The sequence below is a fragment of the Vigna radiata genome, chromosome 3, assembly GCF_000741045.1.
Source record: "Vigna radiata var. radiata cultivar VC1973A chromosome 3, Vradiata_ver6, whole genome shotgun sequence".
Lineage (NCBI taxonomy): Eukaryota > Viridiplantae > Streptophyta > Magnoliopsida > Fabales > Fabaceae > Vigna > Vigna radiata.
Window position 1 is genome coordinate 4130857 of NC_028353.1, and position 14535 is coordinate 4145391.

At 31.8% G+C, this 14535-nt stretch overlaps 2 protein-coding genes across 9 annotated transcripts; both read right to left on the reverse strand.

The window, feature by feature from the left end:
• Positions 1-3502: 3502 nt before the first annotated feature.
• Positions 3503-6667, reverse strand: LOC106757126. Of its 2 annotated transcripts, none has more exons than XM_014639716.2 (2): positions 5951-6666; positions 3503-3892 (listed from the first exon to the last, which is right to left on the reverse strand). In XM_014639716.2, exons 1-2 carry the CDS (start codon positions 6562-6564, stop codon positions 3874-3876), a joined length of 633 nt encoding a protein of 210 aa, XP_014495202.1. In that variant the 5' UTR covers positions 6565-6666; the 3' UTR covers positions 3503-3873. The 2 variants fall into 2 exon arrangements, with proteins under 2 accessions (XP_014495202.1, XP_022634891.1); XM_022779170.1 differs by lacking the exon at positions 3503-3892 and adding an exon at positions 3895-4020 and having other exon boundaries at positions 5951-6667.
• Positions 6668-8793: 2126 nt separating this feature from the next.
• On the reverse strand, positions 8794-13574 carry LOC106757746 (soluble inorganic pyrophosphatase 4). Of its 7 annotated transcripts, none has more exons than XM_014640521.2 (11): positions 13480-13574; positions 13322-13341; positions 12822-12865; positions 12312-12456; positions 11032-11060; positions 10514-10579; positions 10325-10432; positions 9857-9922; positions 9643-9763; positions 9411-9492; positions 8794-9158 (listed from the first exon to the last, which is right to left on the reverse strand). In XM_014640521.2, exons 3-11 carry the CDS (start codon positions 12849-12851, stop codon positions 9116-9118), a joined length of 690 nt encoding a protein of 229 aa, XP_014496007.1. In that variant the 5' UTR covers positions 12852-12865; positions 13322-13341; positions 13480-13574; the 3' UTR covers positions 8794-9115. The 7 variants fall into 7 exon arrangements, with proteins under 7 accessions (XP_014496007.1, XP_014496009.1, XP_014496004.1 ...); XM_014640523.2 differs by having other exon boundaries at positions 12822-12888; positions 13322-13382; XM_014640518.2 differs by having other exon boundaries at positions 13322-13382; positions 13480-13573.
• Positions 13575-14535: the final 961 nt, after the last annotated feature.

Genomic DNA, 14535 nt, shown 5'->3' on the forward strand with positions numbered 1-14535 from the left:
AAAAATGTGGTAAAAAGGACTAAAACCAGCAGTTCAAGAACTAAATTGTATAGACTAAAATCAAAATCACCCCCAAATTATAACAACTAAAAACATATTTAAACCTATTTTTTTTTAAAGAGTTTTAATGTAATTTTTTTAATCAATTAAGTAAGATCATTGTAACCGTACAAACATAGAGAGAGATCCATACAATCTCCTGGAAAATGATAATTTAATTTATTCTAAAATATTATTTCATTTTTTTTCATTTAATCTTTTCTCTGAGGATCTAAAAGGGTCTAGTCTTGAAAACTCATCACCTACATGATAAAGCCTTTCACTTATATCCTCGTACATTTTGACAATTCTTAATATAAAAAAATAAATAAAAATAGAACAATGCAAAACTGTATGAAGAAGTGGAAACTTAATTGAGATTATATCGACTAGATTAGTTTAATGGTTTTTAGCATTTTGTTTGGCAGAAAGGATTGCAAATAAGTATTGTTATAATTCTTTTGTACTTTTTTTTTATTAACAATGTTATTTATTTGACTTTAATAAATAAATCTGCTAATAAAAAAATGACATTCTTAATTAATTTATGTAATTAAAGTGATTAAATCAGTAAATTCAATTTGGTTTTATATTAACATTCTATTTTAATAATTTTAATAATATATAACTCTTAAAAGAAACAAAATATATAATTTTATAAACATAAGTATAGAAATGCTATTATAGTTATTTTATACGTAACCATAACTCAAATATAGGCACGTCGTAATCTTATACTTTTAAGAATTCTATTATATTGAAAACAAAAATGTAATACTGATTTTCAAGACTAATAAAATATATAGGTTCCAACACCACTCCCGTCCTACATTGAATCAATTCGAACATCTTTATCTGCTCATAATATTAAGGTGATCATCACAAATAAGAAGGAACAAATAGACAAACAAAAAAGAAAGAGTAAGCTAATGTACTAAAAACAATCATATATCACTTTTATAGAAGTAAAAATATAACACATAAATCAGTCATAAGACACATAATCATTCACTTTAGACTTGATCATCTAGATACATGTATTGATATTGCACTCTTGGGGAACCTACACCCTTGTGTGATTAAACAACTCACCCACATCAAACTACCACACACCAAAATTAATTCGTCAAACATCTATGGCTAAAAAATAATCACTAGACTAAAGACCTCATGCTATTTTTCACAATATACTTCACCCTCTTTACTTGAGAATGGATGGTTCTTAAGAGTGTTAAGATCATTTCTCATTTCGAAGCAATCCTACGTCAATATGTTACACTATTGAACACTATCGTAGAATCTCTCCATGAGATCCATGGAGTTACACCAACCAGACATGCCATGCACATAACCAATAACACTCGTCATAACCACCATATCATGTATGAAATAAATACCAAACATATTCACACTCGTCAAAATCTCATACTTGAATAAACATCACACAGGTTCACAGAATGTTATTAACTAAGCATTGTTTCATCATTCACATGATCATATACATTAAACATACATAAGAGGTAAAGGTAGGCTTAGTTAAAATTATGATATTTTTACTCAGCCACCAGATTTGTTCGCTCGACTAGTGGTACTTGACAATAAATTTGCTTAGCCACCAAATATGCTTGTTTAGTGAATGCACTCTCGTTCAGGCACCAAATTGGCTCACACAGCGAGAAAACTACTAGAACTTACAAACAAAATTCTCCCAAAAGTCACCCAGTGAGTATATTCTCGTATAGGGAATGTCAAGTCAGTAAACTCTTTGACTTTGAGTTCGCCTAGTGAGAATGAGCTCGCTTAACAAGGCTACATAATTGTGCAGAATAGAATTCTACAGATTTATGTCATTCTATCCCAGTAAAACTAGTTTAACTCAAAACAACCAACTATCAAATTAAACACAAATCAATTACTCAATTGACCTAAGAGGCAATCTCAATCATTTAGTATACAAATATTTCAACATTTAATCACTAAAAACGATTTGAAACCCCTAACTAAAGTCAACAGGTCAAAATTCATCCAACAATTAAATTTCACAAAATAACTATACAAGCCTACAGTTAGCGATTGTAATTTTCCTATCACTTAAAATCAAAGTAATCCAACCATATTGCACTCAAGACCTATCCAAATGACCAAGTTGGTATTTTTGACATTGTGATTCATTTGAAAACGTGTTTTAATATTATATTGAATATCAATTTGCTTAATTTGGCCAATGACTCAATCCATCAAATCAAATCAATTTCAATCAAAGTCAAAACAGAAATCCAGCATACCAAGTAACTAGAATTACATCTAACTAATCATATCCTAAAACTCGTGATTTTAGATCACCAACACTGAGTTTTTCCAACAAGATTCACCTTAGCAACTCCACATATCAATATAACAATTTCAAACTTAATCAAACATGCAATACAATTTATCAAAGCATTAACAACATCAAAAAGTGGTAGTTAGTTTTCCTTACCTTATAAAAGACCAAATGCTATAGAAAACTTAAATCAGTTCCATAAACATATGAAGGCATATCTACTCTTACCAAGTATAGAAACACTATCAAAACACAGAACAAAAAGAGAAGTAAAAATAAACTTACTTTATTTTAAGAATCTGATCAATTCAAATTAAAGAACTCGTTACCAAAATCAATTCTATTATATTAATTTTTTTTAATCAAACGAAAAAAAAAATGAAAACTCCTAAAAAAGTTAAAAAACTATAAAAAAATAGTTTAAAAATATATTTTAAAATTATGAAATTTGATCATATTGAAATTACACATTAAATTCATTTAATATTAAAATAATTAAATCTTATTTTTCTTAAACAAGAATCTCAATTCCATACTTCTTTATATTTACATTCTTAATTAAAGAATCTCATACTTTTATTTTATGTGAAAAAGTTGTTTCCTGGTACAAAAGTGGACCCCGCGTAGTCTAACCTTGTTACCTACATAAATTAGGAAAGTCACTTAATTTGTCAGAAGGTGTTTTACATGTTAGTTCGTTCCTTTGTTAAGCAACTGTTACATTCCATGTAATTGATAGAAGAAATTCTACAAAAAGTATAAAATTACGAATAGAAATTATTGTTAAAATATGTATAGTTTATTCACATTGAAGTAACATTAAAATCGAATTGGTTATAAGCAGAAACTTCAAAAGATAGATTAAAATAATATATTCAAAATGTCTATCTTTTTCACTATAAAATATAAAACAAAAAAGATTTTGAAGATACATAATAAAATGACTTTCCTTGTCACATTTTTTTTAAAACTTAATTAATAAAAAATGTTCAGTTTTGCACAATTTAAAAAACCTTTTAATAATAATGATGATTTAATATAATAATTGTTAGTTTATTTCAATTTTCTTAACAAGTTAAAGCATTTAAAATTCATAGCAAATGCGGAGTTTACATTTACTGTAGTAGCCCTGTATAAAAGTTTTAAGCTTTTAAATAGACCAACTTTATAAAATGCTTTAGACCAATTAAATAAAGCTAACTCATTTCTACCCATAAGCCAAGCATCTACCATCACAACAGCTAGTTTTAGTGCAAATGGGAGAAACAAAAATTTGCTCTAAGACTAAAAAAACTGAGCAAAGATAATTCATTATTGTGAGCATCTCTGTCTCACATCCTTTACAGTATGTAATTTAAAGCTCAAACAGATCCCTAGATGCGGTCTTCTGAGATTTAGTCTGTGAAAAGCAGAAGAAATCAATATTTGCGGAGCAAAGGAAATGAAATGCTGGCTGGCTGTGGCCTCTGCTGGCAACTCTTTGAACTTGATTTCTGATAAAGGATCAATTCTTATCTTGTACCTGTCAGGCTATCGCAGATAGGGAAAAGATGAGAGAAGTCAAAAGTGGATGACAAAATGTTCAATTCAGAAGCATGCGTGCACTCTATGCAATCAAACAGGAAATAAGAAAGTTCTTCAGTTGCGTTCAGGGAAAACTGCAAAATTGTAGCATAACACATAATGGAATATCAACAGATATTCTGAGGATGCATAATTACTTAAAACTAAGTTTTACCGCGCGAAGCACATAGGGTGTTTTTAAAACATAGAAGTTACCTATCTACTTATCTAACAAACTGCTGGGACAAGCCAAACTGACAGCTACTGCTATTGTATCGTACAAGAAGGAAGTGAAAATGAAAATTGAAAACTAGTTAGAAATGTTTTCTCAGTTCACAAAGGGATTTATCTTCAATGGTATTTTCCAGCTTCTTTTTATAACGAAGTTGCCATTTTATTGTTTGAAAAATACTTGTAAACCTTTCATTTATCTTTTCATCGGTAAGCCGACACTTGCAGTATATTTGGACTAGCATCATCCTTAACAGGCATATATATTTTCACATTAAAACCACAAACTTTATGTAGCAGCTTCAGGTTCGATGGGCGTCATTGTTTAGAGATGGAAAACAAGCATACACTTAGGGTCTGTTTAGACAAACTTCTTTATAAACACTTCTAGAAGAGAAGAGTAAAAATGAAAAATTGAATGCACTTCATTATAAGCTAAAATTAATGTATGCGTAAATTAATTTGTAAAAATTCACGTATAGTTTCTCTCCTAAACTATTATTTTAAACTTATTTTAGCTTACGGAAAAATCTGTTAAATTTTTTCTTACTTTTCTCTACTAAAAATGTTTTTTGAGAAGCTTGTCTAAATTCACCCTTTGGTACACTAGCAAAAGCTTCCAAAAGGAAGGTACTGGTACAGTTAGCAAGGTCACACCAAGTTAGTAATATTAAACTAAAGCAAGTTACTTACTAATGAGAACATCTCCTTTAAACATTCAAGAATTTCAACTGTATCCAAGCTAATGCGCAAACCACAAGTTATCGAAGAAGTTAATATTAAGGACTGTGCATAACTAAGTATATTTTTGAAGTCAAGGCTTATTTACACTGTTTCACTGAAGTTCGACCCCCGCCCCCCGAGTTAACAAATTCAATTATATTTTTTGCCACTCATTGATTTGTAGAATGCCATGTCATATTCACATCAAAATCATCATTTAAGAATGTCAGGCCATAAAACTACAAAAATCAGCAAAAGAAAAAGGACAGCCATTTAAACGAAGATACAATTGCATCAAGAACAGCCGACTTGCATCAATTTTCAAAACTCTGGGTAGAGGTTACCATAATTGGAATAGGGCAACCAAAACCAAATCTAATGAAACTAAAAGGACAAAAACTGTAATCCCAGCATTGGGAGATCCATCTGCTACGTTCATGGAAACAGTTTAAAATTTTGCACCCAGCAAACCTCATCTACAAGACTAAAACTCACCATTTGCAATTTGAAGTGGGTATTTGGATTAATGTTAAATCACATAGAATCGTGTTGTTATTCTAACTAAAACGCTAACATGATTATTTTTTTCAAAACATGTACTTGTTTTGTTCCAAATTGGTATTGAGTTGAAACACCTTTAGATAGATTTTGCACTGGAAAAAAAGTATATCTACAGTAACGTCCATCTAAATTAAAAAATTCCACACGTAATCACACAATTTGAAAATAAATTTCGACCACAATAAATATCATTAAAAGCCAATTTTATAAACCCTCACTGAGGTAAACCCTCCTTCACCCTCAATTTTAGTAAAGTCTGGAAAAATAAAAAGCTAACCAACACTTCAATGTAGATTGACACGAAAAAACGATAAGGCACTAGCCTTTTATGAAAAACCTTGTCTTAGAAGAACTTTACTTCCATGAATGCATGGCTTGCCTTATACACCCCCCTCTTCAAGCAATCAATCACCCCACTAAATAAATAAGCTACTTAAATAATATTTGAAAAATCAGAGCTACCCAGGAGTAAAGTGAGATGCATAAGGAAAAGGGACAGTGGATACAAACCTAGGAGAAGCCGCGTTTATGTTCCTGTGAAGAATGCGAGCATCGGCGGAATCCTTGGTCTCAATCAACTCCCTCAAACCCTGGTTCTCCTGTTTCTCCTCTTCCTCCTCCTCATCCTCTTCCTCTTTCTTCCCAACAGGATCCGCAACAGCAGCAGAGGCACAACCAGGTCTAGGCTTAAACCACTGAAAGTAATTACCGTATATATACTCAGGATTGTAACCGAATTCCTCGTCGAAAGCCATGATGTGGCCGTGCCACTCCCACACGCGATACCCAGAAGCCTCTTCGTCTTGAAACCCGACGCAGATGTGGTGGTCCCGAACAGACACCGCCTGGCCCGAATTGGGTTTCAAGAGGGATTCGCCGTTGCCGCTGAGGATGATTTTGATCACTTCCTTCTCCAGCTTAGCCTCCTCCCTCGCCAGATCCGACTTCCCTTCGAAGCTCTCTTCGTCCGCGTCGTCCTCGTCGAGGTCGTTGAATAGGAAGTCCTCGAGAGACTGCGTAACCAAAGGGTTGTTGATCGGAGCTCGAAGCTGGAGCCTGCCCATCATGGTTTGTAGGAGCAGGTTGTCCAAGTTCGAGTTGGAACCGTTGGGGAACGCACTCATGGTGTTTGATATGAGTTCGCACTGAACGAAATCAGAATGAGGGTTTTAGAATGAATGGGAATAATGAAGGGTAGACTCTGAAGTGAAGGGTTTATGGGTTATTTTATCGTTATTTATACCCACACGTCACGCCTTCCACATTCGTGCATTGCTTGATATTAACTACTTGTTAATGATGGAGCGGGAAACTAACCGGACAAAACGGGTTTGGGTTGCCCGTTTAAATATGTTTAAAAAAACAAGTAAAATATATTTACTTTATTTATATAAAATATCTAATGGATAAAAAATATTTTTTTAATATTTAATATACTGAAATTCAATATTTATTCATTAAAATCTTTGAATTAACATATCTTTTGAGAATTCCTTTTACGCATTTCAAGATACCTTATCTCTTTCAGAATGAAATTGTCTTTGACAAATTGCAATTGATTATCACTCATAAAATATTTACTAGTAAATTTAAAGAAATTATTAGAAAATTTCCTCTCAATTCACATTGGCAGAAATAGGAATAGGTTAAGTGAACATTATTTAAGAAAAAAAACAAAATCCAAGCCTAATATATTACTTCTATACTTTCTAAGATTTATTCAATACTCTTAGAAGTTCACCTTGGAGTTTTAATATACATATAAATTAATTTATATTAACATATATGGTTGTGAAAAAAAGTTTAAAAATTATAACTGAGAATAATTATTTAAAAGTTTCAGTAACAATAATTACAATAACTAATCACAATTTAACAGCTCGCTAAAATTAAAAAAAATTCATTAGGATAATGAAAAGGCTATATTCAATTCTATAACCTGCCTGTATTTAGGGTTAAATATGTTTTTGATCTCTTAACTTTTTGATCAAAATTGGAATTAATTTCTCTTTGAAACTTTGGGCTAATTTAGTCCCTTATTTTTAAAATTCTATGAATTTAGTCCCTTTAACCAAAATGTATAAATGTTATTTGACGTTTCAAATGCATTTCTTAATTAACATTGAAGAAAAAATGTGCTGAACAGTGTAAACAACTCAAATACTATCATGAAATACGTTTAAAATATCAAATAAACTTAGCAAAATTTTGTTAAAAAAGACTAAATTCATATATTTCTAAAGTTGAAGGACTAAATTAAGTCAAAGTTTTGAAGAGGGACTAATTTCAATTTTCACTAAAAATTAAAGAATCAAAAACATATTTAACCCATGTATTTAACACTAAATAAAAAAAGACATTATTTTCTCTCAAACTCACAAAACACATCTAATCAAAATGCATCTCACTATTACAGTTATATTTTAGAATTATTTTTATTATTTAATTGAAATGTTAATTTAAAATAAAAGTTTCAATTATCAATATATATAAATCATTCCAAGTTTTTTTTTGCAATTAATTTTTGGGTTAAAAACGACTCTAGCAAGTAGAAAAATTTTCAATTGTATTGTTTTAACGAAGAATTCATCTTAAATTAACCAAATAATTTTATTTTTCGTTCACTTTTGCTTACTTTAATTCCAATTTGACACTGTATAACATAAAAATAGCTACCGAGTATCACTAAAAATGGCCTACATCCATCATAACATATAAACAAGCATAATAAGATATAGGAAACATCAAAATATGACCAATACACAATAGAAAATAGATCCACTTAAACTCTAATACCATGTAAGTGAATTTTAAACTTAATTTAACCTTACAAAACCAGCTTAAAAGATGAGATTTACATCCACTTATATATACTTAATTGATTTTATCTCTAATCAATGTGGATGAGAAGTGGTTTCTATAATCAAATCAAGATTTATTTATATTCACATAAAAATTATTATAAACAAATACACGCATTTTGCATGGATCTTAAATTTATTATTATAAGCAAACAGTTTAAGCGTAAATTGTAAATTTAAGAAATAAGGGAAGATAACCTAACCCGTTTTTATCTTTACACGAGTAAGCTGACACTTGTTATATAGGCATAAGCTTTCAAAAGAAAGACACGCCAGTTGGGAAATTCACCCCAAGTTAACAATAAAATGATAAAGCAATTTATTTAATAATGCGAAATCTCGTTTAACCTCTGAGGTTTTGAACTGATTCCAAGCCAATTCACAAACCATAAGTTATCAAAGATGTTAATATCAGCACTGGTTAATGCATACTGTTGTTACTGTGCATGAACTCATTTCACTATTGTTTTCTTAACATCCTAACGAAACCAATAAAGATTAACACACCTTGATCCTGTTCTAGTACTAAAAGAGGGAATACAAATTTATACACGGATAAAGCATTCGAAATTGTACACGACAAGATTATGCATATGCTGAGAGATGGATACATGTGACTGAATTGCGGGATGCATATTAGAATTTGAAATTAAGCACATGTATAAAACGCATTCGCTGAGAGGAAGGAAACCTGTCCAAAGTAAAATGTTTTCTTTTTATTCCAACATAATATTCATAATGCAGCCTTTTTCCAAGCAAATATCATCAATTGTTCCGCCATTCAAAATCCTTGACGTGAATCGTTCATCAACGGCTAACGCCTCAAGCCTTCCACTATGTAGTCCGCATACAAGCTCCTTCTCAACAAAGAGAAGTTTTGTAAGAAACTAATACTGCGGTCTGATTGTATATGCCAATAAAATAACTATAATAACTAAAATGTAGGGGAATTTGAAAGACAGTTTCTACAAATTTAAAAAGCCATTTCAGAGAAAATAGAACATTACGTGGAACTAAGAACTGAATAACTCAATCCAAAACCTTTGGACCACTTGAGTTTACAAACCGGTAATGATTGAAGTAAAATAGTAAAGACGAGTGTTACTTACATGGATCTCTTAATAGCTTCAAAAGCAGCTGAGGCAGGCAAAAAGTCGTTTACAGCAACTTCCTTGTTTTCATTCTTCTTGTCTATAAATCCTTTATGAAGGAAAATGTATAGCTTTCATTACATGCTGCACTAAAATGACCAATGCGTTTCATGATTTCATTATGTCTATAGACCTTAAAAAATAGAAAAATTGAGAATCAGGCGTCAGAATCCGAAATTTCGAAGGATACAGTCTTCAAAAAAGCGACGAATTTCAGCTAAACGATGCGGAGGCAGCTCCTTGATATCATTGTAATGACGATACTCAGGATCATCAGCACAGACAGCGATTATTTTATCATCTTTCTCCCCCTTTAAATCAGCACAATTAGTGGATACTCAATATTCAATAATCAAAAGACGAGTTATTGGCGTGTGGTAAATTTAATGTCTGATATACTATACCTGATCAATCATGGGCATGAGACCGATTGCTTTGGCCCGAAGAAAGCAGCCGGGAAGAACTGGCTCCTGCCCAAGTACGTGGGAAGTTTAGTATCATACAAAGCATACGCAACATAAATTAGAGAAATTTAATACTAAGATGATAAATAAGATCCGTAAATGTAGGATGATCACCAAGTATTGCTTGGCTAGAAGACTCAATTCATCAGTTGAAATTGAGAAATTCATTATACGATATCAACTTGACTAGCATAAAATTTGAACCACCAGTGCATAACATAGTAAAATAAATTTAAGGTCGTGCTTAAAATGGATTTGAACATTAATAGAGATTACTTCATTAAGAAAATGAGATGCAGAAAATCGAAGGGATGTATATGTCATGAAGTTCGATTGTTGCCAAAAAGAGACACACGATGCTGCTGATTTTCAATGAAATGTTGATAATATGAATGGATATATAAATACCTGCATGATGATCAAGACATCCAGGGGATCACTGTCCTCACAAATAGTACGTGGGATAAAACCATAGTTGTGAGGATACACAACCGATGAGTAAAGCACGCGATCGATCTGTGCATAGATTAGTATTTAGCAACTTGACTTAGTAACTGCAGAAGCCAAAATAACTGAGCAACTATTACAAGTTACAACCTTGATAAGTCCCGATGTTTTATCCAGCTCGTATTTCACCTTGCTTCCTTTCCCTATCTCAATCACCTGCATTATTCAGTCAAGTTACATTACAAAATTGCTCAAATATAAACTTAAAAAGATCTTAATTTTCTGTCCTTTGGAAACAGAACAATATTGCAACTTCACAACTTAACAAATAACATGCAAATTCGTATTACCAGGGTAGTATCAGAAGTTGAAGGGGGCAAATTCTTGTTTCATAATCTACAACTTAAACAACAAAGTCTATACCTACTATTTCGATAGCATTTGAGGAAAAAAGAAGCATGAAAGAATAAATGAAAACAGAGCAGAGGGCATTTTCTTTGTTATTTGACCATATTAATTTCATCAGAAAACCTTGGTTATCCAACAAGTTCCTTGGTTCTAACCTTTAAAACCCTTTCTGAAGAAATTTACTCTTCTAGGTATATGTGAACTACATAGGCCCTAGACTCTAAAATGTAATGTTTACTTCACTATTCAGTCATCCTTACACAATTGAAGATCGTTGGAGCGCCAGGCCCTGCATTGTGAAAGAAACAGAATTAGCTCAGAAACCAATTAAGGAAGAAAAAAAGACGAAGCACAACTCAATGCAATAGAAGTGCTAACAAGACAGCCATAGGGACACTATCGGGTAGATATCTAAAATTATAATACCAAAGATAGATGTTCAGGATTCTCTCAAGTGGGCTCACACTGCTAATGGAATTTTTACTTCCAAGGATACATATTCCTTTAAAGCCAAATTGGTCCTGTTTATAGCTGGTCGAAGGATATTTGCTTCAGTATGAGACTGATCATAACAAGGTTCCTACTGGTGACGTTATGCATAGCAGGTTCGGTACTTTAGTTTTTATGTCCAGCCATTGTCTGCAACATGATGACACCATGGAGCATTGGTTTTTTCTCTGCCCTTTTGCCAACAGGTTTTAGAATTGACTATCTAGTTTCACAGAGTAGCAGTTAACCCCTCATCTCTTGATTCTATTTTGGGTATTTTGCATAAACAATGGAGTGAGAATGTTAAAGTGGTTTTGATGGCTGCATTCATCCATATCCTGGATAACATATGGTACAGCAGGAATCTTTTGCAGCTTGAAAACTTAAGGAGATCCTCTTTCAGAATTAATAACTTGACCTATGCATATGTTAACATTGCTGCAAATCGTTGCTCCGGTCGTATGCGTTCTGTCATCAAGGAGTTTGTCATTTTAAAAGCATTTGTTGTTGATTGTTATCCTAAAAAAGCTCCAAAGATCCCTTAAGTAAATTGGTTACCCCCACTTTGTTATTGGTAAAGTGTAACTTAGATCGATCAGGTATTAAATTCTCCTATATCAGTGTGGGGAGAAATTTTCAAGACTATAAGGCTAAGGTTATGGGCTATTTTTCAAATTTTCTTGGTCATCATAGTTCTCTTGAACTAGGAGGATGCATGATGCTATTGAGATTGTTCATAGGAAATATTGGTTTAGCCTTTGGATTGAGAGTGATTCTACTACTGTAGTAAACGTTTTTTTATTATTACTGGTGAGATGGTATTCCTCCTTTCTTAGTGCTGATTTTTTTTTAAAAAAAAAAATAAATCAATTTGTCTTATTTTGTATTCTCATAATTTTTTCGTGAGTTTGGCTCCACTAGTCCCCCACTTGTATTGTTTTCTTATTCTTGAATATAATGATTGATGTTGATTGGGGTCTAAATCTAGTTGTATTGTAATCAACATAACAAGTCACCATTTTCCCCAATTTTTTAATGCTTAGTTGCTTACCTATCTCAAGGTCATGCCACGGGTGAGCAGCAACAGATCTCCTGGTCATGGATGAAATAATCCTTTCATTAAGAGGAGGATGTGAGGAATGATGAGAAATGGGATCATTGTTTGGAGTCTCCTTTGACGGAACCACGTTTGCAGCCTGAAAATAGTACCAATCAACAATACAAAAGTTTTTTCAAATATCAGTGACTAAATAGGAACATTATTTCTCAATTTATTTTCCCCACCAGGCGCAATCTCCGGCGGCTTGGCATAACATAATGTCTAAATCGCAAGTATATATACTATAGACAACTTAAAAGAAAAAAAAAGAAATGCTTACAATTGAACCTTTCTGAGATTACCAAAAAAGCACGTTACTAAAACCTAATATTATAATGACATTACGAAAGTATAATCACACCATATATATATAAATTAATTAAACAACATAGATGCCCCTAGCTTATTTTTCCAATCTAATAAAATAAAATAAAGAATGAAAGCAAAAGATATATTACTTACAGTTTCGGTATCCATGTCTGTTTCAACCATAACAGGTGGCAATTCTGAAACGGTAAAGAAAATAAATCTGCCATTCAGCTCCAAAGAGCATCACCCACACTTCTTAGTCATATATAAAAGTTTAATAGAAGAATCAGGGAATCGAATAATTTGTTTTCGAAATCAAACCAGGACATGTTTCCGTTTCCAAAGAGTACAAAAGGCAAACAGAAAGCAGAAAGAAACCGTCGGAAAAAAAAAAAAAAGAATACGAAAATGACCGCAGATCTAATCAATTCGAATCCATAATCTACTCTTTAAAGAACGGAGGTTTGAAAACCATCACACGCCACCTCAAATGGTTACAAAAAACGCCCTCCGCAGAGACGTGTGTGGCTGCGAATAGTTAGTGATCGGAAAATGATCGAAACCAGAACAAATCCAGCGTAGCCAGTTCCGCAATCGCAAGTGAAACGACACCGTGTGAGTGTGAAGTAAAAGCGGCGAAGAGAGAAACTCACCGGCGCAAGGGAAAGCTCGTCTGCGGAAGCAAGGAAAAGAAGTGAAGGACTGAGCACAGATCTCGAAAAGGAAAATAAAGCGTGTAAGATAAGTTAATGCTTATGCATGTAAGTGCGCAAAGAGCAGAAGAGAAAAGAGAAGAGATGACGATGAAAACCTTTGGACGCTGCTTGATATTCTTCTTCTGTGCAAAGGAAATGAGCAAACAAAAAGTATATGAAAAATAAGAAAACTGAAATTGATAGGACCGAATTCTAGATTGAACTGATAAACTATTTTGAGTCTATTTAAAAGTTAAAAAAATAATCAATTTAAAATTAAATAACGTATTTATTTCTTAAAAGTAAATTGCATAAATAAATAAATTCAATTTTGAGATGTAGTAATTTGATATATAAATTTTAAATGGATTTAATAAAATAATAATTTTGTAATCATTTAAATAATTATTACCAGCAAAAACACAAAACGGTCTATATATCTACATTTTTTTTAATTTAAATATTCCAGTTTAGGAAAAATATAATTATTAGAAATATTTAAAATTTTAAAAAGCACAGGTTAGAGATTTTAAGCGGAAAAGTTAACAATTACGGTTAAAGTATTTTATCACATAAAAAATAATTTTATTTGTTAAAATTAAATTTATTTGATTAAAAATCACAATAGAAGATAGCTAAAAGTTTTATCTTCTTCTATTAAAATATACAATTACCATAAATTATATTAAAAAGGATTAAAAAAAAGTATCCTAAATTCAATAGTATAAATAATTTTACGAGGAGTGTATTTAAATTCATTATAGTCACCTATTAAATAATGATATCAAAATTGACTAATTTTAACTTACACTATTATTATTTTTTAATTTACAAATCATTTTAGGAATTATATAACGGACTATTAGGTCATGTCTATTTTACTGTGTTTGGGCTTAATGTATCCTTTTGGAAATATAGATAAATATATTTTATTCTTCGTAAAAAAGGTCGAATGTATTTATCAAAACAAAACCCATAAGTTGAACGACGTTTTGGGATAAAGGCATCTCCAACTTTAACGTGTCATTTTGTGATTGGGTGACTTAACAACTGAGAAAAGGACAGGACCCCTCGTTAATAGTGACGGCGTTTTGACAGTCAGGCCTGAAACTAAGATATTCTGTTACATTGACGTTTAGTTTGATGCCATAAGAAACAAAGATATTCCTTTT

Excerpts from the sequence above, each read along its gene's own strand:
- LOC106757126 (XM_014639716.2), bottom strand. The coding sequence starts at position 6,564 with ATGAGTGCGTTCCCCAACGGTTCCAACTCGAACTTGGACAACCTGCTC.
- LOC106757746 (XM_014640521.2), bottom strand. The coding sequence starts at position 12,851 with ATGGTTGAAACAGACATGGATACCGAAACT. Across the intron at positions 10,580-11,031 it reads CTCCAACGATCTTCAATTGT|GTGATTGAGATAGGGAAAGG; the intron begins GTAAGGATGACT and ends TGAATAATGCAG. Across the intron at positions 9,923-10,324 it reads ATGTCTTGATCATCATGCAG|GAGCCAGTTCTTCCCGGCTG; the intron begins GTATTTATATAT and ends GTACTTGGGCAG.